Below are 26,370 nucleotides of genomic sequence, written 5' to 3' on the forward strand. Positions count from 1 at the left end.
ATGCACCTCAGCCACGCTCAAGGTCCTAAACGATATCATAACCGCCATCGATAAAAGACAGTAATGTGCAGCCGTCTTCATTGACCTGGTCAAGGCTTTCGACTCTGTCAATCACCACATTCTTATCGGCAGACTCAACAGCCTTGGATTCTCAATTGACTGCCTCGCCTGGTTCACCAACTACTTTGCAGACAGAGTTCAGTGTGTCAAATCGGAGGACCTGTTGTCTGGACCTCTGGCAGTCTCAATCGGGGTACCACAGGGTTCAATTCTCGGGCCGACTCTTTTCTCTGTATATGTCAATGATGTCGCTCTTGCTGCGGGTGATTCCCTGATCCACCTCTACGCAGACAACACCATTCTGTATACATCTGGCCCTTCTTTGGACACTGTGTTAACTAACCTCCAAATGAGCTTCAATGCCATACAACACTCCTTCCGTGGCCTCCAACTGCTCTTAAACGCTAGTAAAACCAGATGCATGCTTTTCAACCATTCGCTGCCCGCCCACCTGACTAGCATCACTACCCTGGACAGATCTGACCTAGAATATGTGGACAACTACAAATACCTACAGTGGGGGAAAAAGTATTTGATCCCCTGCTGATATTGTAAGTTTGCCCACTGACAAAGAAATGATCAGTCTATAATTTTAATGGTAGGTTTATTTCAACAGTGAGAGACAGAATAACAACAAAAACATCCAGAAGAACACATGTCAAAAATGTTAAATTGATTTACATTTTAATGAGGGAAATAAGTATTTGACCCCCTCTCAATCAGAAATATTTCTGGCTCCCAGGTGTCTTTTATACAGGTAACGAGCTGAGATTAGGAGCACACTCTTAAAGGGAGTGCTCCTAATCTCAGTTTGTTACCTGTATAAAAGACACCTGTACACAGAAGCAATCAATCAGATTCCAAACTCTCCACCATGGCCAAGACCAAAGAGCTCTCCAAGGATGTCAGGGACAAGATTTGTAGACCTACACAAGGCTGGAATGGGCTACAAGACCATCACCAAGCAGCTTGGTGAGAAGGTGACAACATTTGGTGTGATTATTCGCAAATGGAAGAAACACAAAAGAACTGTCAATATCCCTCGGCCTGGGGCACCATGCAAGATCTCACCTTGTGGAGTTGCAATGATCATGAGAACGGTGAGGAATCAGCCCAGAACTACATGGGAGGATCTTGTCAATGATCTCAAGGCAGCTGGGACCATAGTCACCAAGAAAACAATTGGTAACACACTACGCTGTGAAGGACTGAAATCCTGCAGCGCCCGCAAGGTCCCCCTGCTCAAGAATACATATACATGCCCGTCTGAAGTTTGTCAATGAACATCTGAATGATTCAGAGGACAACTGGTGAAAGTGTTGTGGTCAGATGAGACCAAAATGGAGCTCTTTGGCATCAACTCAACTCGCTGTGTTTGGAGGAGGAGGAATGCTGCCTATGACCCCAAGAACACCATCTCCACCGTCAAACATGGAGGTGGAAACATTATGCTTTGGGGGTGTTTTTTTGCTAAGGGGACAGGACAACTTCACCGCATCATTTGACGGGGCAATGTACCGTCAAATCTTGGGTGAGAACCTCCTTCCCTCAGCCAGGGCACTGAAAATGGGTCGTGGATGGGTATTCCAGCATGACAATGACCCAAAACACACGGCCAAGGCAACAAAGGAGTGGCTCAAGAAGAAGCACATTAAGGTCCTGGAGTGGCCTAGCCAGTCTCCAGACCTTAATCCCATAGAAAATCTGTGGAGGGAGCTGAAGGTTCGAGTTGCCAAACGTCAGCCTCGAAACCTTAATGACTTGGAGAAGATCTGCAAAAGGAGTGGGACAAAATCCCTCCTGAGATGTGTGCAAACCTGGTGGCCAACTACAAGAAACGTCTGACCTCTGTGATTGCCAACTAGGGTTTTGCCACCAAGTACTAAGTCATGTTTTGCAGAGGGGTCAAATACTTATTTCCCTCATTAAAATGCTAATAATTTTATTACATTTTTGATATGCGTTTTTCTGGATTTTTTTGTTGTTATTCTGTCTCTCGCTGTTCAAATAAACCTACCATTAAAATTATAGACTGATCATTTCTTCGTAAGTGGGCAAACGCACAAAATCAGCAGGGGATCATATACTTTTTTCCCCCACTGTAAATTGTAATTACTTCGCTACTATGGCCTATTTATTGCCTACCTCCTCACGCCATTTGCACTCACTGTATATAGACTTTCTTTTTTTTCTATTGTGTTATTGACTGTACGCTTGTGTATTCCATGTGTAACTCTGTGTTGTTGTTTGTGTCACACTGCTTTGCTTTATCTTGGCCAGGTCGCAGTTGTAAATGAGAACTTGTTCTCAACTAGCTTACCTGGTTTTAAATAAAGGTGAAAAAAAACATACACAGAACATGGTTGCCATCGTCACAGAAAACAATATATTAATGTTCTAGGCAATAGACAGTTGCAAGACCTGTCATGTGTCCAGTTATCTGAGGGTTCTATAACATCAATATCTTATGTTCTGAGAACATGGCAACCATATTCTGTGTATGTTTGGTAGGACATTAATGGAATATTCTCCTAACCCTCCGAGAACTGGACACATGAATGTTCTTGCAACGATCCCATTAAACGTATGTAGAACATTCATATTTTAAGTACTGAGAACATGGTTAAGCACGTTCTGGGTAAGTTATATTTGACATTAAGAGAATGTGTCTCATGGAAACATTCCTTGCACATCAATTTAACATTCCAATAAAAATGTTATTTAAATACCTGCGACTCCTGAGGGAACGTTCTTTAAAGTTGTGGGAATGTTTGTTGTTAGCTAGGAAGTTACTTTCCTCATTTGTGCAGTATTACATATGCTCAATAAAGCAGCAACAACACTGAACTTGTCACTGTAGTTAGCTAGCTAGGTTAGCATAAGCTCACATGCTTAGTTGTTGCAGTATTATCCAGCTATTTAGTTAGCTATTAAGCCTTTCTACGACTCAATTTAGGAGGCGTGAAGAATAGTTGCTACAATGCCTCATTAGCTAATGATATTTCAGTTACAGTTAGATAAACAAGCTAGCTATTGAGGTGCATTTGTTCAAAATTGTAGATACAGTGCATTCAGAAAGTATTCAGACCCCTTGACTTTAAAAAAGAAAACAATACTTTACAGCCTGTTTAAAATGGATTAAATTAAAAAAAATCCTCATCAATCACACAATACCCCATAATGACAAAGCAAAGACATTTTTGCAAAAAACGATTTAAAAAAAGAAATACCTTATTTACATAAGTATTCAGAAGGTTTGCAATGAGACTCGAAATTGAGCTCAAGTGCATCCCGTTTCCGCTTATCATCCTTGAGATGTTTCTACAACTTCATTGGAGTCCACCTGTTGTAAATGTAATAGATTGGACATGATTTGGAAACGCACACACCTGTCTACATAGGGTCCCACAGTTGACAGTGCATGTCAGAGGAAAAACCAAGCCATGAGGTCGAAGGAACTGTCCGTAGAGCTCCGAGACTAGACTGTGTCGAGGCACAGATCTGGGGAAGGGTATCAAGAAATTTCAGCAGCGTTGAAGGTCCCCACAAACACAGTGGCCTCGTCATTCTTAAATGCGAGAACTTTGGAACCAGCAAGACTCTTCCTAGAGCTGGCCGCCTGGCCAATCTGAGCAGCGGGGGAGAAGGCCCTTGGTCAGGGAGGTGTCCAAGAACCAGATGGTCACTCTGACAGAGCTCCAGAATCCCTCTGCGGAGATAGGAGAACCTTCCAGAAGGAAAACCATCTCTGCAGCATTCCACCAATCAGGCCTTTGTGGTAGAGTGGCCAGATGGAATCCACTCCTCAGTAAAAAGCACATGACAGCACGCGTGGAATTTGCCAGAAATCACCTAAAGGGCTCTCAGACCTTGAGAAACAAGATTCTCTGGTCTGATGAAACCAAGGTTAAACTCTTTGGCCTGAATGCCAAGTGTCACATCTGGAGGAAACCTGGCACCATCCCTACGGTGAAGCATGTTGGTGGCAGCATCATGCTGCTTGGATTTTTTTCAGCAGCACGGACTGGGAGATTAGTCAGAATCGAGGGAAAGATGAACAGAGCAAAGTACAGAGTTCCTTGATGAAAATCTACGCCAGAACATTAGGGAACTCAGACTGGGGCGAAGGTTCACCTTTCAACAGGACAACGACTCTAAGCACACGTCCAAGACAATGCAGGAGTGGCTTCGGGACAAGTCTCTGAATGTCCTTGTGTACCGAGCCAGAGCCCAGACTTAAACCTGATCGAACATCTCTGGAGAGACCTGAAAATAGCTGTTCAGCAACGCTCCCCATCCAACCTGACAGAGCTTGAGAGGACCTGCACAGAAGAATGGAAAAAAACTCCCCAAATACAGGTGTGCCAAGCTTGTAGTGTCATACCCAAGAAGACTCAATGCTGTAATCGCTGCCAAAGGTACTTCAACAAAGTACTGAGTATATGGTCTGAATACTTATGTAAATGTTATGTTTTTCTATTTTTTATTTATATGCAAAAATGTCTAAAAACCTGTTTTTCCTTTGTCATTATGGATCATTGTGTGTAGATTGATGAGAAAAAGGGGTCTGAATACTTTCCGAATGCACTGTAGCTTGCCAGTGTAAACAACATGTTGATACTCAGTTGTTGAAAGAGTCTAATTAGCAAACAGTGAAAAACATATCAAGCGAAATAGATTTTTTTGTGGTCCATAGAAATGCCCATTTCTTTTACTTCTTAATCCCATTCCCAATTTGTCTCTCCTCCAGACTTCCCTCCCGTGTTCCACATCAAGTTGAGGGACCACGTCCTGCTGGAGGGAGATCCCATCACCCTTAGCTGCCTCCCTGCTGGCAGCCCCCACCCACACATCTCCTGGATGAAAGGTAAGAACTTAATAATAGAGCAGAATGTAATATCAACCCCTATAGTATCTAAAGAAAGCATTCAGACCCCTTGACTTTTTACACATTTTGTTAAATTAGAGCCTTCTTTTTTTAAATTCCCCACTAATCAATCTACACACAATACCCCATAATGACACAGCAAAAACAGTTTATTTTTTATTTTTATAAAAAACTGAAATAGTACATTTAAATAAGTATTCAGACCCTTTACTTGGTACTTTGTTGAAGCACCTTTGTCAGTGATTACAGCCTTGAGTCTTCTTGGGTATGACGCTACAAGCTTGGCACACCAGTATTTGGGGAGTTTCTCCCATTCTTCTCTGCAGATCCTCTCAAGCTCTGTCAGGTTGGATGGGGAGCATTACTGCACAGCTATTTTCAGGTCTCTCCAGAGATGTTCAATCAGGTTTAAGTCCGGGCTCTGGCTGGGCCACTCAAGGACATTCAGAAACTTGTCCCAAAGCCACAGAGGAACTCTGGAGCTCTGTCAGAGTGACCATCAGGTTCTTGGTCACCTCCCTGACTAAGGCTCTTCTCCCCTGGTTGCTCATTTTGGCCGAGTGGCTAGCTCTAGGTGGAGTCTTGGTGGATCCAAACTTCTTCCCTTTAAAAATTATGGAGGCCACTGTGTTCGTGGGGAACTTCAATGCTGCAAAAATGTTTTGGTACCCTTCCCCAGATCTGTGCCTCAATGCAATCCTGTCTCGGCACTCCTCTGACATGCATTGTCAACTGTGGGACCTTATATAGACAGGTATGTGCCTTTCCAAATAATGTCCAATCAATTAAATTTACCACAGGTGGACTCCAATCAAGTTGTAGAAATATCTCAAGGATGATCAATGGAAACAGGATTTACCTGAGCTCAATTTCAAGTCTCATAGCAAAGGGTCTGACTACTTATGTGAATAAGGTGATTTTATTTATTTGATCAATTTTAGAATAAGGCTGTAACGTAACAAAATGTGGAAAAAGTTAAAGGGTCTGAATACTTTCTGAATGCTTTGTAAATGCATCATATTGCATTATAACTGTTGGCTTTAAGTGTACCTTTTTCAACAATTTCAGATAAGAAGCCTCTGCAGATTGATGCCAGAATGAACATGATCTCCTGTCCGGATGGCAGGCAGCTGCTGATGATCATGACAACCACCAAGAAGGATGCAGGGCTGTACGAGTGTGTGGCTACCAACCCTCTGGCTTCGGTCTCCAGCTCCTGTACTCTCTCCCTTGCTCGTAAGAGTCCCATACCTCAGAGAGAGAAAGAGTGGGAAATAGAGGGAGAGAGAGAATTTTTGTTTTTTTGTTGGTGTTCTAAATTACATTATTTCCTGCTCTATTATTTAGGTTTGGATAGACCCCTTGGCCAACTCAGTTGTTCGAACGAACCTATTCTAGCGCAAATTCCTTTCTAATTCTGTCACGTCAGAAAATGATACCAAATGAATTACCATCAACTTGATATTGATCTATTTTTAGACAAACTCTCTTGCAACTGAAAATCTTTTTTATTTAGGCCTAATCATTTGAAACACTTTTAGTGGTTTTGAATGAACAGGACAAAGTTGTACCTATACCTCTCTGCCCTTCTAGGGCTGCCCAATCATCCTGGGACTCCTGAGGTTCCCCAGCGCTATAAGAACACTGCCCTGGTCCTCTGGAGGCCTTCAGACACTATGGCCCCCTGCACCTACTCTCTGGAGAGAAAAGCAGAGGGTGAGTCATGGTGTCACATACACATACAACTTCATTCGTATCATTTCAAAGTCTGAACGTAAAGCCATACTGTCCAAATGAAGTTGTATCATACGCCAAATGTCCACAGTCCAACACATTATTGCCATGGTGCAGTCATTAGCAATATTGCAGTGTTGTTCTGTTCAATCACTGATAGAAATACATTTACGTTTAAAATTGTATCAAGGCACAAGGCGAGACCTAAATGCAGACACAGGAGGCAGATGGTTGGAGTCTTACAATGTTTATTAATCCAAAAGGAGTAGGCAAGAGAATGGTCGTGGACAGGCAAAAAGGTCAAAACCAGATCAGAGTCCAGGAGGTACAGAGTGGCAGACAGGCTCGTAGTTAAGGCAGGCAGAAAAGTCAGGGAGGCGGGTACAAAGTCCAGAAACAGGTAAGGGTCAAACCCGGGAGGACTAGAAAAGGAGAATGCAAAAAGCAGGAGAACGGGAAAAACGCTGGTTGACTTGGAAACATACAAGACGAACTGGCACAGAGAGACAGGAAACACAGGGATAAATACACTGGGGAAAATAAGCCACACCTGGAGGGGGTGGAGACAATCACAAGGACAGGTGAAACAGATCAGGCCGTGACACATTTAGCAGACGCTCTTATCCAGAGCGACTTACAGTTAGTTTAATCATCTTAAGATAGCTAGGTGGGACCACATATCACAGGCATAGAAGGGGGGGGGTCAAGTGCAAGTGCAAGTGCTGGTAATTTACATTTTGTATTTTAGGTGAAGAGGTGGATTGTTTAAGATACTGTTTGAAAAGGTAGGGTTTCAGATGTTTTCAGAAGACGGGCAGAGACTCTGTCCTAGTTTCAGGGGGAAGCTGGTTCTACCATTGGGGTGCCAGGACAGAGAAGAGCTTGGACTGGGCTGAGAGGGAGGGAGGGAGGGCCAAGAGACTTGAGATGGCTGAACAAAGTGTTTGGGTTGGGTTGTAGGGTTTGAGCATAGCCTGAAGGTAGGGAGGTAAGCAACATGGTCTTGTCGTGGAAGCGAGCTTCGACTGGAAGCCAGTGGAGTGTGCGGAGGAGCGGGGTGACATGAGAGACAGTTTTATTATGCAGTTTTATTATGCCAATGATTCATTCAAAATAACTGCCTTCCGTGACCTTATTCTCTGACAATGATTGAAATGTGGCTTTCTAAATTAAATATAAACATGAACACGTAGATGTATGTCTATGGTCTTTCTTCCCCAGGTGAGAGTAACTGGCTCATCGTGGCCACTGGAGTGGCTGACTGTTACTACAATGTGGTAGACTTGCCAGGAAGGGGCACCTTCAGGTTTAGAGTGGCGTGTGTGAACAAGGCAGGCCAAGGACCCTACAGTAACCTCTCAGAGTTAGTGTGCCTGGATGCCTCAGGTATGTGCTACTTTCTACTATGAAGACCTAACTATGAAGACCAAATGGTAATACAGTATGTCATTATTATCATACATTTCTTTTCCATTTGGTTTAAATGTTTGCACACATGTATGATGTACTTTAGGCACCTGGAGATTGACAAACTCCTGTAAACTCCAATACTTTTTCCATCAAATATGAATGTTTCCTAGCAAAGTTTTTTCCATAGAATTCTATGAGAGGCCTCACTCTCGTAATACTAAAAACGGTATTATTCTGAATCAACAGCACCAACAAAATCCAGTGGATCAGTCGTTGTGAAGACAGTCCATGCAGCACCGGTTGTCAAAACGTCAGCAATTACCGTCCCCTCCATGAAGCCTGTGCCTAGTAAAGTGCCGACCCCAGCCCCATCTTTCTCCCCATCCACACAGACCCCATCCCCCTCTGCTGCTGCTCCCGCTCCTGCTGTACCAGCGGCCAAGTCTATTGCTTCTATCCCCACTTTTAAACCTGTTGATTCCAAACCCTCAGTCCCTCAGACCCTAACCAGCGCTGCCTCCGCCCCCATTGTTATTAATGTGGCCCCATCCCATCGGGCCATCCCTGAGATCCAAATCCCGTCTCCAGTTCAGTCGGCTCCCGCCCAGGCCAAAGCCAAGACCACCATCAATATCAACGTCACGAAAACGGCACAGACTCAACTGGGAACCGTAACCAAGCTCGCTCCTTCTGTCGTTCTCCCCAAACCCCAGAGTCCCATCAATATCGTCTCTCCCATGACTAAGACCCCGCCCCCACCTGTGGCCCCTCGCACAGCCATTGGCAAACCCATTTCGTCTGTGCCCATGTATGCGCCAATACCGGCTACCACAGCGCACGTCATACCACCATCCCCCTCCACCCCCATCTCACCTCTGGTGGTGCTGGTTTCCAGCATGAGTCCTGTAGGGGATGGTGGGGTTACACCCATACGTATGACCCCGTCTGGGCGGATGACCCCCTCCGGCACCCTGTCAGGACGCAAGACACCCTTGGGGGGACGCCCTGGTGAGAGTTCCCTGCGCCAGGGAGTGCCCCAGAAACCATATACCTTCATGGATGAGAAGGCCAGGTAAAGAACGTAAAAAGTAATGTCCACAATGCTCCCACAGTGATATGCTCAGGGATATTTTAGACAAAGCATTTCCCTCAAGACTGTCTATCCATAACTGTGTTCTTACACTGAACAAAAATATAAATGCAACATGCAACAATTTAAAAGATTTTACTGAGTTACTGTTCATATAAGGAAGTCAATAAATGTAAATAAATTCATTAGGCCGTGATCTATGGATTTCACATGACTGGGAATACAGATATGCCTCTGTTGGTCACAGATACAATACATGACCAAAAGTATGTGGACACCTGCCCGTCAAACATCTCATTACAAAATCATGGGCATTAATATGGAATTGGTCCCCCCTTTGCTGCTATAACAGCCTCCACTCTTCTGGGAAGGCTTTCAACTAGATGTTGGAACATTGCTGCAGGGACTTGCTTCCGTTCAGCCACAAGAGCATTATTTAGGTCGGGCACTGATGTTGGGCGATTAGGCGTGGCTCACAGCCGTCGTTCCAATTCATCCCAAAGTTATTCGATGAGGTTGTGGTCAGGGCTCTGTGCAGGTCTGTCAAATTCTTCCACACCAATATCGACAAACCATTTCTGTATAGACCTTGCTTTGTGCAAGGGGGCATTGTCATGCTGAAACGGGAAAGGGCCTTCCCCAAACAGTTGCCCAATGTTGGAAGCACAGAATCGTCTAGAATGTCATTGTATGCTGTAGCGTTAAGATTTCCCTTCAATGGAACTAAGGGGCCTAGCCCGAACCATGAAAAACAGCCCCAGACCATTATTCCTCCTCAACCAAACTTTACAGTTGACACTATGCATTCGGGCAGGTAGTGTTCTCCTCATCCACCAAACCCAGATTCATCTGTCGGACTGCCAGATGGTGAAGCGTGATTCCTCACGCCAAAGAATGCGTTTCCACTGCTTCAGATTCCAATGGCGGCAAGCTTTACACCACTCCAACTGATGCTTGGCATTGCGCATGGTGATCTTAGGCTCGTGTAAGGCTGCCCGGCCACCGAAACCCATTTCCTTAATCTCCCGACGAACCGTTCTTGTGCTGACATTTCTTTTAGTTTGACAGTTTGTGCAGAAATTCTTCAGTTGTGCCATCCCACAGTTTCATCAGCTGTCTGGGTGGCTGGTCTCAGACGATCCCACAGGTGAAGGAGCCGAATGTGGACGTCCTGGGCTGGCATGGTTACGCGTGGTCTGTGGTTGTGAGGCCGGTTTGGCGTACTGCCAAATTCTTTAAAAAGACGTTTGAGACGGCTTATGGTAGAGAAATTAACATTGCATTCTCTGGCAAGAACTCTGGTGGACATTCCTGCAGTCAGCATGCCAATTCCATGCTCCCTCAAAACTTTAGATATCTGTGGCATTGTGTTGTGTGACAAAACTACACATTTTAGAGTGGCCTTTTATTGTCCCCAGCACAATACATTTTTGCACAAAATCTGAAAAAAAAAAGTTTTCTGGGATTATTTTATTTCATGAAACATGGGACCAACACTTTACATGTTGCGTTTATATTTTTGGTCAGTATATTATTATTATTATTATTATTAGAAAACGATTATTTATTATATTATGCATTTCCCTGGAAATCTACCTCTAATTCAATTAGAATGACTTTTGAGTCTGTTGTAATGTTGATACATTTAGAGAGACATCATACAGTCTATTATAAGCATTATTATACAACATTTTTATGGTTTGTATACAGTCATACTTGATGGCTTTTTTTGAAGTGTCAACTCAAGGTTGTCTCTTTGTTTGTCTTAAAGGGGCCGCTTTGGCGTGATCCGAGAGTGTAGAGAGAACGCCACAGGCAACCTGTTCATGGCTAAGATTGTGCCCTACGAGGCAGACAATAAACAGACAGTGCTGCAGGAGTATGACATCCTGAAGTCCCTCCACCACGACAAGATCATGGCTCTGCACGAGGCTTACGTCACGCCCCGCTACCTGGTGCTCATCTCAGAGTGCTGCAGTGGAAAAGAGCTCCTCTACAGCCTCATCGACAGGTCAGACAGCACAAATTCTTACGTGTACCAACTAATGGAAATAACTAGCTTATTTCTGTTATATGGTTTTGTATGTAATGATTACTTTTGCTCTGTATAGTATCCCTGGGCCAGGGTTGGGGTCAATTCCATTTGATTTCTTTGTTGAAAAGCTATTTATCTTCAAGGACCACTTTGGAAATTAGTGTTTCTGTTAATGCTTTAAAGGGCTATAGTCTGAGGATGCAATGCAAATCTTGTCTTTTTTTTTTACCCAAATAAATTCGATTCAAGTCAAATCAAATCAGAAGAAATTGGAATTTCAGTTTACTTTCTCAATTGATGGAATTGACCTCAACACTTTCATACTTCGTTGTCCCCCTAGATTCCGCTACTCAGAGGATGACGTGGTGGGCTACATCGTTCAGATCCTGCAGGGTTTGGACTACCTGCACAACCGCCGCATCCTGCACTTAGACATCAAGCCGGAGAACATCATCATCACCTACATGAACGTAGTGAAGATCATTGACTTTGGCAGCGCGCAGACCTTTAACCCACTCTTCCTCAAGCAGTTCAGCCCACCTGTTGGAACTCTGGAGTATATGTGTAAGTCATGAGAATGATCTAAATCGGTGTGTCTCAACCCAATCCTAAGGGTTGAAACTTAGGGGGTGAAAATGTTTGTTTTATCCTGGCACTAACATACCTGATTCAACTTATCAATCAAATATGTATAATAGGGAATCCTTGTGTATAATAATATTTATTAAGGTGATAGTTTTTAAACATGGGCAATCTGAACAGGGAATTTCAAGCATATCAAATGTGTTCTGTGTAGAAAATGCTCTGTAGCCAATCGGTCTGTCTCTGTGGCACAATATAGACACAGACGGTAAGGGATGGCTCATAATACCATGTACAGATGCGGTGAACAGATTGTGATAGATGAATCTTTGATCAATTAATCATATGTTAATACCAGGTACAGTATGTGAACACCTAGTTGTGCCCCTTTATGTTTCCTGAATGCCTCAAAGTTCTCACACTAACCTTTCCCTAACCTGTTCCCTTTTTCCTAACCTTTCCCTAAAGCTCCTGAGATGTTGAAAGGGGATGTGGTGGGCCCTCCGGCTGACATTTGGAGTGTAGGCGTGTTGACCTTCATCATGTGAGTATGACCAAGGCTTTGGGCCAATGCCATTTGAACTCATTTGAAACTTAAGCCAAATCCCAGTTCATTCAAGTACCATTCATGAGTTGCAATTTGTCTCTATACAGTTCTGTAATTAAAAAAATTTACTAATAATTTTAAATGAATGAATCCATTTTTGCTTAATTTGGAAATGACAACAGTGCAGCCATCTACACAGTGTAACAGATGGGCACCTGCTTTACATGAATAAAATCAAACTTTAACATTTATTTAAATGTCTCAACACACAAATTGTTGCACATTAATCTTTGACTGTGTTAATTTGTTTATTTTAAGTGCTCTGTCCCTTATGTTTATTTCAAACCTATTTAAAACCCATTTCAAATGTTTTCAGGCTAAGCGGCAGGTCGCCCTTCATGGATTATGATCCACAGGAGGCTGAAGCCAGAATCCTGGCAGCCAAGTTTGACGTGGGCAAACTCTACCAGAATGTGTCTCAAAGTGCCTCTCTGTTTTTGAAGAAGATCCTGTGTAGCTACCCTTGGTAAGTACAGCTGATAATTAATACCAATTAAGTGCTCTTTTCTTTAGATTAATTGGTCCATTAATTATATTATTTACTGTCTGCACTGACATCAGCAGTTAGTCCTTATTTTCTTTGTCATAGCAATAAAGCAGGGGCACAACTAAATTAAATCAACGCAATGGCCTCTGTCTCACTCCACAACGTTACAAACATTGGCTGTTGTTAACTTGATCTGTACACATATTTTGCAGTGGTTGATAATGCAGGATTGAGGAATAAGGCTTCCAATGGATGCCATAGCTTGTAATGAATGAATTATATAAAAAATGTTGTGTGTTGTATCACATTTATATGACCAATCCCTTATGGGATAGTTTGTGATTTTGAGTTAGGGCTGCTTGACCCTGGTTGTAACCTCTGTTTCAGGGCCCGTCCTTCCATCAAGGACTGCTACAACAACTCATGGCTCCAGGATGCCTACCTGATGCGGCTGCGGCGGCAGACCCTCACCTTCACCACCACGCGCCTCAAGGAATACCTGGACGAACAGCAGAGCCAGCGGGTGGGGGTGGCCACCAAGCACAAGGTCCTGCTCCGGTCATACCAGAGCTCGCCCCAGTCACCCACCAGCCCTATACCCCCCTTGACCATGACACCGGTCACACAGTGAGCACGGCTTCATATGTCAAATGCATGAAGGCAGGAGCTGTTGCCTGAGATGAAGTACGCAATCTAAATGAGGCAGGTCTGATAAACCCCCTTGGCTCCCTAACTTGGTGAGATGAGATGGGACTTGACCTTTTCAGCCAAATGGACATAAAATCACAAAATCCAGCACTGGTTCTGAATATTGAGGACCTAACCTCTCTGCCTCCACCAGAGAGTCCCTATACTAAGCCTACAGGAAGCCACACATTTTTTGTCTTGCAATGAGACAATCTCACAATGGTTCTTTGTGTATTTCATAGGGTGATACATGTTTCTCAAGGACTGGATGCCAGCTCAAAGTTCTAAACCTCTGTTCTCTTTTATGTTAACAATCTCACAATGTTTTCATCTGATCCTCTTGTATCCATGTGCATCAACCCTATATCTTCTCTAAACATCTAGTGCATGTGTGATTTTATCTTTCCCTAGGATAATGACATTTGTGGAGATTGTCTCTCCTAAGCAATTTCTTATGAACAAAGCGACACTACTGATAACATCTTTACTGATAACATGATTTTGGGTGCTACGGTATGCACACCATAGTGCTCAGTTGAATTTTTATATCTCTGATCATCAGAATTTTCTTGAAAACATTAGATGTAATAAATGCATTGAGAAATAATTCTTAGCAAAATGGTTGAGACAAGATCAGCAAGACCTACCAGAACAGTGAACAACCAATCAATGCAACCCAAATCAAGGAATAGGACCACATCTGCCTGAAAATGTTCTTAAAGGCATTCTGATTTGGCCCGTTGAGTCTTTGTCATTATATATTACTATGTCAATGGCTACATTTTCTTATTGTTCCCATAATTTATGGTCTTGCAGAGGATTTGTGTATACCAAGTCTGTGTATACAAAGGCTGCCTTGACCTCCAGTACCTTAGATTCACAGTAGCTGAGGGTGTCTTGAGTCACAGGGTATAATGTGGAAGGGTCATGCTGTATCTTACAAGTGCCCTTACTAGAGTTCAGATTGAACATTTTGACAAATTACATTTGTAAAATGTGAATGAGTAGAGGGAGTGGTGGGTGGCTTAATCTACAGTTAAACAGGACCTCTTTGACTGTAAGAATGTAAATTAGTACACAGATAATGCAAGTTCCCACTTTTAAATTAGGATGACGCATGGAGAAAGAATCTTTGTTATGAGGTTATTGCCATATTTGAAAAATAAATATGTGTAGGTGCATCCACGCAGATGAAGAAAGTGTGAACGTTTCATAAACATTTGAGAATTTTGTTATTTGATTATCTGTTTTGATATCTTCACCATCCAACATCGAAACAGTATAACAAAAGAGATTTAATAGTATAGATATGATATATATTTATTGTGGTATAGTCATGAAGTGATGCGGCAAATGAGTGTCATGAAGTTGATTTTACTTTACATTGTATTTCAGTTTTTAAATCAGCAGTTTGTTAATAATTAAGTATTTCAGCAGGATTCTTGTAGTTGAATACCATTGTAAAGTATGATATTAGTTTGATGGCTGCCCTGTGTGTCATATCATACAGTTTTGTATACAATTATGATATGTTCAATTTCTTGGATGACAGGAGTACTTGGGGTAAATCTACAAATGGATTAAGAATATATTTCAATGGATTGTGAAGACAGTATTAACATTTAAAAAGAGAGTGAATATTGATGTATGAAGACAAAGAACGAATGTGCAAGACACCTCCAGTACGTTAAGAAGTAAAGTAATTGCAAATTATTTTGGAATGGAACTGTTTGCAAGGTTGGTAATGATAAAGTTAATAGTTTTGTACCAAAGTAAGATTCCTTGAACTATTGCAGTGTCCCATGTAATGCACATTGAAACAGAAGCGTTTGCTTTGTATGTTGAGAATCAATATTAGCTTTAATTAAATATTTTATTGGGGGGGGGGATTATGATACTGGATGGCTTTGTGTGTGTGTGTGATTGTTTATTTATTCATTGATGGAGCAATTCAGCTTGGGCCTAGATTAAATCAGATCAAGCATTAAGAGGTGATAGCCTACACCCTAGCTGATGTTTTGGCAGTGTCGGGGTGAAACTGCATTGGAGCTGTCAAATCATTGTCCCGAAAACACACCCATGAGAAAGTGTATGCTATATAAGTGATAATGCCCGGGAAGCCGGTATTTGGAGGATATATTGACACAGGTGTCGTTAGGCCCAGGATAAGGTCGAGGGCTGGCAAACCGGGCCAATATATCCTCCAAACACCGGCTTTGAGTGCATTATCACTTTTATACAACAGGTTACCAACATACTCAAATAATGATTCAGATTTTTAATTAAAAACCTAATTTCGATGAATGTATTCATACTATTTCATCCTTCCACAAGATATAGTCCCGACACAAATCTAGGGTTGCTATCCAAGCCGGCTGGTCGTTCGTTCTATCGGTTCGGTTGCCAGAGACGCGACCCAGTCGTTCTGTGTTTTTGTTCTGTATCTACAGACGCAACCCAGTCGTTCGTTCTAAATATTCCATTGCCATCCTGGCTGGCAACGTTCTTATCCCTTGCTTGATAGCTAGCCAACTACGGCTAACTTACAGTCACGTCAAAAAGTGCAGCCAGAATAACAGCAAAGTAGCTTCATTTGCATTTGTTTAAGTTGTTTTCTAGTGACAGTTATTTGGATACATCCATAACAGTGAGCTAATGAGGCACGATTTTGCCAGACATAGAAAATATGCTCTCTCGTCAGGACACTGTTGTTCAGAGGAGCTAGTCAACAACACAGCTAACGAAATCACTTCAAACTGAAGTTGGAAAGACTGAAAACTAGCTGCACTTCGTTTCGTTCGACCTTTTTACAATTTACATTTCTTTGTATATATCCATAAAAAATTTCCCAGCTGATTCATGATTGTGACTGGCTGAGAAACGCTGCCTGCATCGTCCCGACTCCCGACACGTTCATTACTATGTGACAGCTGAAGATCGAATTTGAATATTGAAACTAAATGTTAGTCTAAAAGAAATGTGAGATAATGTCTAGATGCTATTTATAGTGGAGATCAAGTTTAATTGCTTGGCTGGGCTGATGAGACAGTGGATTGCACAGTCAGATCAAAAAGAGTAAATAGGCATTTTAATGTCATAAATTTAGCCGGTGGTAACTTGTGGAATAGGCACAGGCTGGAATGCAGTTTTAATGGATCAGCATTCAGGATTAGACCCACCCGTTGTATAAATGGAAATAATGACCCTCAAATTGAAAAACATTAAATTAAATAATGAGGATTTCTATCAGCCTAATCGAGGTGTAGATTACATCTCACATTCCAGTGTTAGAACTTGTAAACAAGGCTGCATGGGATTTATCGTAATGCAACTCCGTGCAGCCAATGGCAATGTCCGCTTGAGGTATAATGCTAGGAGCCGCTTGTGGATTTGACAGCTCTAACGCAGTTCCACCTCTGACACCGCCAAAACAACCGCTATGATTGAAGAGAGCCCTTGATGCGGCTCTTAACCTTCTTTGTTCTGTGGAATCTCTCTGAATCTGGCATGGAATAGTTACAAATAATAATAAAGAACATGCATCTTAAACCCATTAGTTTCAGTTTGTGTTATTTCAATTGAGCTTTGAGTTGTGTCTTTGTTGATCTCATTTAAAAAGCACTGTTAAGCCAGACAAAATTAAACGTGCCTATTCACGTAATGAATTTGAGTTTGGGGGGCTAAAATTATTAAATATTAAAAAGCTTTAATTAAACCTCACTAAAAGCTTCACTCACACATAAATTATACTTAAACCCAAAATGGTTCTCCAGTAGATTATTAAGAAAGTCTCATCCTTTGTTCAAAAATGGCCTTATTGACTTTATAGAGATCACAACTTCTCATTTAAGACTAATTGAAAAATACATTTTGTATAAAGTATCACCCTTTCTTAAACAAGCCTTACAAAGCTGGTTACAATTTCATTTTTATCTTCCAGAAAATATTGCAAAAATATTATAACAAATATTATGGTTAAACTCAAAAATACAGATTAGTAAAAAAACCTTCTTTATGGATTTATTTTATTGTATTATATTTATGAATGATATCATGAATAGAAACAATGGAGTTATGTCACATATGCAGCTATCAAAAATATATGGTAATGTCTGCTCAATCCATAACCAACTGATTGAAGCATTACCACAAAAATTGAGGAGGCAAGTGGAAGAGAGAAAAGGTAGGAAACTTGTTTGTCTGCCATGTATTACTGATACAAATTGCCTGAAAGTATTTGGCATAAATAGAAAAATATACCAGTTTCATTTGAGGACAAAAATGTTGATAGCCGCACCGTGCAGGTTGCAAAATAAATGGGAAGAGATTTTCGATGTACCGATTCCATGGCACATATTTATGATACAAAAACAACACCTGATTCAACATTGAGTATTTCAATTTAAATAGTTACCACAAAATTCTTGCCACCAACAGAATGCTATATACAGTTGAAGTCAGAAGTTTACATATACCTTAGCCAAATACATTTAAACTCCCTTTTCAAAATTCCTGACATTAAATCCTAGTAAAAATTCCCTGTCTTAGGTCAGCTAGGATCGCCACTTTATTTTAAGAATGTGAAATGTCAGAATAATAGTAGAGAGAAGGATTTATTTCAGATTTTATTTCTTTCATCACATTCCCAGTGGGTCAGAAGTTTGCATACACTCAATTCGTATTTGGTAGCATTGCCTTTAAATTGTTTAACTTGGGTGAAACGTTTCGGGTAGCCTTCCACAAGCTTCCCACAATAAGTTGGGTGAATTTTGGCCCATTCCTCCTGACAGAGCTGGTGTAACTGAGTCAGGTTTGTCGCCCTCCTTGCTCACACATGCTTTTTCAGTTCTGCCCACAAATGTTCTATAGGATTGAGGTCAGGGCTTTGTGATGGCCACTCCAATACCTTGACTTTGTTGTCCTTAAGCCATTTTACCACAACTTTGGAAGTATGCTTGGGGTCATTGTCCATTTGGAAGACCCATTTGTGACCAAGCTTTAACTTCCTGACTGATGTCTTGAGATGTTGCTTCAATATATCCACATGATTTTCCTACATCGTGATGCCATCTATTTTGTGAAGTGCACCAGTCCCTCCAGCAGCAAATCACCCCCACAACATGATGCTGCCACCCCCGTGCTTCACGGTTGGGATGGTGTTCTTTGGCATGCAAGCCTCCCCCTTTTTCCTCCAAACATAACGATGGTCATTATTGCCAAACAGTTATATTTTTGTTTCATCAGACCAGAGGACATTTCTACAAAAAGTACTATCTTTGTCCCCATGTGCAGTTGCAAACCGAAGTCTGGCTTTTTTATGGTGGTTTTGGAGCAGCGGCTTCTTCCTTGCTGAGTGGCCTTTCAGGTTATGTTGATATAGGACTTGTTTTACTGTAGATATAGATACTTTTGTACCTGTTTCCTCCAGCATCTTCACAAGGTCCTTTGCTGTTGTTCTGGGATTGATTTGCACTTTTCGCACCAAAGTACGTTCATCTCTAGGAGACAGAAGGCGTCTCCTTCCTAAGCAAAATGTCGGCTGCGTGGTCCCATGGTGTTTAAACTTGCGTACTATTGTTTGTACAGATGAACGTGGTGCCTTCAGGATTTTGGAAATTGCTGTTAAACAAGCTGTTTAAAGGCACAGTCTACTTAGTGTATGTAAACTTCTGACCCACTGGAATTGTGATACAGTGAATTATAAGTGAAATAATGTAAACAATTGTTGGAAAAAATACTTGTGTCATGCACAAAGTAGATGTCCTAACCGACTTGCCAAAACTATAGTTTGTTAACTAGAAATTTGTGGAGTGGTTGAAAAACGAGTTTTAATGACTCCAAACTAAATGTATGTAAACTTCCGACTTCAACTGTATTCTGTAATAGAATTAATGCTGTATTGACAGACATGACGTGCAGTACATAATTTAAACGTACAAAACTGAGGTACCATAGAGTCCTTGGAAGAGGAAAAAAAATATATATATTTTCAAAAGGTCGCAATATGGGGCTACTTCGTCAGTGTCTAGGATTTTTTGTATTATAATACCAAAGACAGAGATTTACATTTTTTCTTGTATCAATGAAACTTACTTGTTAACTGTTACTTGTTGCAAGGATGTATGAGCCTTTTTACTGTTTTATCAACTCACAATAAACTTATGTACTGTATCATCAACTTACAGTGTCTAGTGAAAGTCTACACGCCACTTCTACAGTCTTAACACTTTGCTGCCTTAATATCGAATATAAAAAGGGAGTACATTTGATTTTTTTCCCCCTACAGATCTACAGATCTACAAAACCTACTCCACATTTTCAAAGTAAAAGACAATTATAGAAAATCTTCAAAATTAATAAAAGAAATACAAAATTGTATTGACTGCATATGTCTTTACACCCCAGAGTTAATACATGGTAGAAGCACCTTTATATAAGACCCTTTGTTCCCAGGCAAACCAAGGTTGGTGTTATGTGTTTACGGTACAGCATGGTTGCTCTGAAGTGGCGTGTATGCATACAGTATATACCCCAGCCTCACTTCATACAACAAACATTCACCCACATTAATTTAACTTATAAAGGGTTTACATTCACATTTTGTACAAAGCAACTAGAATAGTATCACCACAATTCATTGTTGTAATATCAACAATCCATGAAGTCCCTAAATCCATAAAGTGTGAAATCCCTGGAGAGGGGGGGAAGGGAGTTCAATGTTCTCACTACTTTTTATTTTATTTTTAACATTCCGTTTTGGTGGTCAATGACTTGTTGCGCATACCAGAGGGTAGGGACTTAAAAAGGTACTTGGCTGGATGGGAGGGGTCGTTTATGATTTTTCCGGCACTTTTGGAGGTGTGCTTGGTGTACAGATAGCTCACAAAGAGAAGGTCCCAGCCAGTAATCTTTGAAACTTTCAAAACAACCCTCCCTAGTCTCTTCTTAGTGTGACTGTCCATGTTCCCATACCAAACTATATTGGGTGATGTGAGAATGCTCTGTATAATGGCTTTGTAAAACTGAACCAGCAGCTGTTGTTTAACCCTGTACTTTTTCAGTTATCTTAGAAAGTACAGTCTCTGATGGGCCTTCTTGATGATGTGGTTTGAGTTGATGTCCCATTTCAGTGAGTCACTGATGGTCAGTGACTATGACGGGAGACGTTGAGGTTCTTTCTTCTCCTGTAGTCTATTGCTATCTCTGTGGTTTTTGAGGTGTCGCGCATGAGGTCGTTGTCCTTAGACCACGTCATCGCCCGAACCACCTCAGGGCGATACTGTGTTTCATTGTTGTCTGTGATGAGGCCGACTATAGTGGTGTCATCAGCATATTTAAAGACCTTAACTGAGGTTTCCTGAGATGTAAACTGGTTCGTGAAGAGGGAAAAGGGCAGGGGGGACAGCACGCAGCTCTGTGGTGCACCAGTACTGAGGGTCAGACAGCAAGATGTCAGATTGTTTACCTTGACAGTCTGGCTTCTGTTCCTCAGGAAGTCCAGTATCCAGTGGCACATACAGTAGCTAGGTTGATGTTCATGTCCTGCAACGTAGTGAATAGTTTGTGGGGATTGATGGTATTGAAGGCCGAGCTAAAGTCTGAACAAGATGTGTGCATAGGTGGTAGGTGTCTCCAGGTGTTGCAATATGTGGTGTAGTGCCAGGTTGACAGCATCTTCAACCCATCTATTAGCTTGGTAAGCAAACTGGAGTGGGTCCATCAGTGAGGATGTGCATGATTCTAAATAGGCCAGGACTAGTCGTTCAAATGCTTTCATGGCCACAGAAGTCAGGACAATGAGTCTGAAGTCATTTTTGAGGCAGGTTTGTTGTGGTGATTTGGGTACAGGGATGATGGTGGATAATTTGAAGCACTGTGGTACTATGCACTGGTTAAAAATGTTAACAAGTAAAAATGTCAGTGAACACTGGAGCCAGTTGTTCTGCACAGTGCTGAAGTACAGCTGGGGCAAGTTGATCCGGCCCTTCGGCTTTCTTTATGTTAAGCTTTTTGAAGAGAGTTCACACCTCATCCTCCTGTATGGTGAATGGTGGTGGGAGGGGATGATACCTGAATTGGGGTTTTAGTGTCTGTGCGCTTGTTTCCTCAGCCTCACGGCGCCATCTTAGTAGGTATTTAGTATCAGCAATTACAGCTGTGAATCATTTTTAATAAGATTCTAACAACTTTGCACAACTCTTACGGCAACATACTGTATATCATTGTGTTTGTCAAAATTGCTCAAGCTCAGTAAATTTGGTTGTGAATCATTGATGGACAGCGAAATTCAAACCTTGTCTCTGATTTTCAAGCAAATTTAAGTCAGGACTGAGATTAGATCACTCAACATCTCTTGGAAAGCCATTCTGGTGTGTATTTGCCCTTAAAATTTGAGTAATTGTCCCACTGAAAAATAAAACTCTATTCCACGGTTAGCTTTCAGAAGACTGAAAATACGGAGGAATTTCATTGGATTTGGAACTCGTATTAATATTGGTTTTAATTTGACCCAAACCTGTATTTTTGAATTTAGGCCAAAAAGTGAATAGCTTTGCCTTGTTCTCTTGCAGTATTATTTAACGGCCTTGTTGTAAAAAGAATGGATGATTTGGATTTTTTTAACATAGACTTCCTTCTTTCCCTTCATACAGGCCAGTAATGTGGAGTGAATGCAATGTTGTTGATCCTTTGAATTTTCTATTATTGTGGTGGCAGCATAATGTCATGGGCTTGCTTGCTACCGGCCTTTTTAGATAAACCATTTAGACAGCAATATGTTACGACTATGCAAGGGGTGTGTAGCCTTTCTATAGCGACTGTATTTTATATATCTTATGTTGTTTTATCCTAATCGTATTTCTTTCTATGTGTTGCAAATTCAGAGTCATGAATAGACAATTGAGTGTCCGCTGGTCCCTCTGAGATTGCTTGGAGCTGATAGACAAGAACTAGGCAGGGAGATTAGTTAATGCTTCCATTTGGGTGGACCATAGGCTGTCAATTAGCCACAGCTGTATACGGCTATTCGTGGGGTCAACTCAGGCTAGCCACTCTCTCACCAAATCCCTACCGAGGCCCACCTGTACAACTACACCTTCACCAGGGAGCCCTCACTTTTCAAGCCCTTTTCCTCTGGCATTCAATGGAGCCATTAGCTAGCCTATTAGCAGCTTGAGGCATTGTCTGAGGTACAATATTTGACCAGAAGGCTATACAAGGCCTGTACTAACTGCTCTGTAACATTTGGTGTGCATCTTTAATAAGCCAAGCACGCCGAGCCCATACCAAAATGGGAGCCTAAAGAAGGACAAGCTCTGGTCTTGGAATGTAATGTTCCTCCATTCAGCCCTTGGCCCTTGAGGGCCCCCTCTGGAGCCCTGGTTAGAAAGCACAGAAGCCATCCTCAGTCTGGAGACTCCAGAGTGACTGGGTACTTCCAGGAGTCTTAGCAGGGTAAGTGATAATTGGCTATACTGTATATGTTCAGGTGTGGTTGAGCATGTAAGGCATACTGTATGCAGCATTGTCAAGCCCATGCATGAGAATTGCTTCAGTTGAAATTGAGTTGTGTAACAGAATGATGACCCAAAAAATAAATTAAAGATCCCATCATCAGAGATGCTCGAGGGTGCCAGCTTGCCCTGCATCACGTCTCCTTCGCTGCAGCGGGATCTACAGGTGTCTCGCCTCAGCCGGATTGTCAGGCTTCCATGCCTCAGCCGGCTCGCCAGGTTCTCACGCTCCTGCCAGTTCGTTGGGCTCCCACGCCCCAACCGGCTTGTTTGACTCCCCGTACCTGCTTCGTCTCTCCAGCATGATTCCATGTGACAAATACAGTAAACTTTGTTGTTGTTAATGCAGATCGCGAAAAGAGCTTCGGGAGAAGGGCCCTCCGAAGATCCTGAAGGTGCTTAAGGATGTAGTTCTCCTGGAGGGGAGCACCGCTAAGCTGGAGTGTAAGGTCAGCGCTTTCCCTAATCTCTTCATCTTGTGGTTCAAGGACGGCAAAGAGCTGAAGGATGGGCCCAAGTACCGCTACGTGTTTGAAGACCCCGACGTGGTGGCTCTGGTGGTGCAAAAACGGGTCCTGGTGGACCAGGCGAAATACACTGTCACCATCAAGAACCCATTTGGGAATGTGGCTGGCTCCGTCTGCATTCTAGTGGAGGGTGTGTACTTTACATGCTATTTTCGTTTAGCAACAAGGACCCATCTACACCTGGTATTGAAATGAACATCCACGTTGTTCCCAGATTTTTGGGGGGGATTAAATTATTGATGCATCTATACTTGATCACAACATGGACACCATGTTCACAATTGGATTGGGCAACTAGTCCAGAAATATCCATTCCCATTTCATCTGGGCACAGTCCAATTATAGGGCGTATTATAATATCAAATGTAAATGGGGAAATGCATCTAACTAACCCAGTGGCCAACATTTGTCATAATTAGCATGCTTGCTGAAGGTAAACTCTGTAGCTTATACTTTTAAGCTATAACAATATTTATTTTGTTTTTATTTTTATTTCACCTTTATTTAACCAGGTAGGCAAGTTGAAAACAAGTTCTCATTTACAACTGCGACCTGGCCAAGATAAAGCAAAGCAGTTCGACACATATAATAACACAGAGTTACACATGGAGTAAAACAAAAATACATGCAATAATACAGTAGAAAAATAAGTCTATATACAATGTGAGCTAATGAGGTGAGATAAGGGAGGTAAAGGCAATAAATAGGCCATGGTGGCGAAGTAAATACAATATAGCAATTAAAACACTGGAATGGTAGATTTGACAGTAGATGAGTGTGCAAAGTAGAAATACTGGTGTGCAAAGGAGAAAAATAAATAAATACAGTAGGGGAAGTGGTAGTTGTTTGGGCTATTTATAGATGGGCTATGTACAGGTGCAGTGATCTGTGAGCTGCTCTGACAGCTGGTGCTTAAAGCTAGTGAGGGAGATTAGTGTTTCCAGTTTCAGAGATTTTTGTAGTTCGTTCCAGTCATTGGCAGCAGAGAACTGGAAGGAGAGACGGCCAAAGGAGGAATTGGCTTTGGGGGTGACAAGTGAGATATACCTGCTGGAACGCGTGCTACGGGTGGGTGCAGCTATGGTGACCAGCGAGCAGAGGGACTTTACCTAGCAGGGTCTTGTAGATGACCTGGAGCCAGTGGGTTTGGCGACGAGTATGAAGCGAGGGCCAGCCAACGAGAGCGTACAGGTCGCAGTGGTTGGTAGTATATGGGGCTTTGGTGACAAAACAGATGGCACTGTGATAGACTGCATCCAATTTTTTGAGTAGGGTGTTGGAGGCTATTTTGTAAATGACATTGCCAAAGTCGAGGATCGGTAAGATGGTCAGTTTTACGAGGGTATGTTTGGCAGCATGAGTGAAGGATGCTTTGTTGCGAAATAGGAAGCCAATTCTAGATTTAACTTTGGATTGGAGATGTTTTATGTGAGTCTGGAAGGAGAGTTTACAGTCTAACCAGACACCTAGGTATTTGTAGTTGTCCACATATTCTAAGTCAGAACCGTCCAGAGTAGTGATGCTGGACGGGCGGGCAGTTGCAGGCAGTGATCGGTTGAAGAGCATGCATTTAGTTTTACTTGTATTTAAGAGCAGTTGTAGGCCACGGAAGGAGAGTTGTATGGCACTGAAGCTCGTTGTCTCTCCTTCTATTCCTTGCGTTGCAAGGGCTCACGGGACATAATGTTTATTTTTACCTAAACATGCAAACACCATCAGATAGAATTGATAGCAAGCGGTGCACTCGGTTTAGTAGATTTTATTAAATGTAACAGAACAGAATAAATGGAATGACATTCCCTCTCATGAGATGGGTTACCAAAAACAACTAACTGAAAGCCACATCCCCAATAAGCCCTGAATATGAATCCATTGAATATGACTGCATTGAGGAACACCTTCCTAATATGGAGTTGCACCCCTTTTTGCCCTCAGAGCAACCTCATTCATCGGGGAATGGACTACAATGTGTCAAAAGCATTCCACAGGGACGCTGGCCCATGTTGACTCTAATGCTTCACCCAGTTGTGTCAAGGATGTCCTTTGGGTGGTGGACCATTTTTGATACGGGAAACTGTTGAGAGTGAAAAACCCAGTAGCGTTGCAGTTCTTGAAACACTCAAACCTTGCCCATTCACCCTCTGAATGACACACATACACAAACCCTGTCTCAATTGTCTCAAGGCTTAAAAATCATTCTATAACCTGTCTCTTCCCCTTCATCTACACTGATTGAAGCTATAATGGCACCAGAGGGAATGGCGGGCATTTTACAGGCACCTGACCAAATTTTTCTTGCGCTGATCTTACATTTTTTTATACATAGTGTTTCTGCCATCGTTTCCTGTGATCAAAAAGAGGTTCTGGACATCAGAACAGCTATCACTAACTTCCATTTGGACTAGGACTTCTACTTCAATGAGTCGGAGGCAAAAGACATATTGATTATCACGGACCATGCCCAAATCCCCAACACTCGAAGGAGGAGGAGAAGGCGCTATAGAGGCCGGAGCGCGGGATACCTGACGAGACTACGTCTGAGCGTCGCCTCTACCCTCCGTTCTATTGGCAAACGTGCAATTACTGGAGAATAAATGGGATGAGCTCCATTCGAGACTATCCTCTCAACTTGATCTGAAGAACTGTAAAATCCTATGTTTCTCAGAGTCCTGGCTGAAGGACATGAAGGACATGGTAAATACACTGCTCAAAAAAATAAAGCGAACACTTAAACAACACAATGTAACTCCA

General features: G+C 42.1%; 1 protein-coding gene across 2 annotated transcripts in view; it reads left to right on the forward strand.

The window, feature by feature from the left end:
* Window positions 1-17,133, forward strand: part of LOC106586064 (striated muscle preferentially expressed protein kinase) — a 130,506-nt gene extending 113,373 nt beyond the window's left edge. For both annotated transcript variants that reach the window (XM_014172901.2, XM_014172902.2), the window contains 10 exons: window positions 4,811-4,927; window positions 6,017-6,184; window positions 6,542-6,664; window positions 7,904-8,068; window positions 8,339-9,164; window positions 10,954-11,193; window positions 11,558-11,781; window positions 12,268-12,343; window positions 12,723-12,872; window positions 13,281-17,133. In XM_014172901.2, coding sequence (XP_014028376.2) covers window positions 4,811-4,927; window positions 6,017-6,184; window positions 6,542-6,664; window positions 7,904-8,068; window positions 8,339-9,164; window positions 10,954-11,193; window positions 11,558-11,781; window positions 12,268-12,343; window positions 12,723-12,872; window positions 13,281-13,524 — 2,333 coding nt within the window. In that variant the 3' untranslated portion in view covers window positions 13,525-17,133. The remainder of the gene's footprint in view (window positions 1-4,810; window positions 4,928-6,016; window positions 6,185-6,541; window positions 6,665-7,903; window positions 8,069-8,338; window positions 9,165-10,953; window positions 11,194-11,557; window positions 11,782-12,267; window positions 12,344-12,722; window positions 12,873-13,280) is intronic.
* Window positions 17,134-26,370: the final 9,237 nt, after the last annotated feature.

This window comes from Salmo salar, chromosome ssa25 (genome assembly GCF_905237065.1).
Source record: "Salmo salar chromosome ssa25, Ssal_v3.1, whole genome shotgun sequence".
Lineage (NCBI taxonomy): Eukaryota > Metazoa > Chordata > Actinopteri > Salmoniformes > Salmonidae > Salmo > Salmo salar.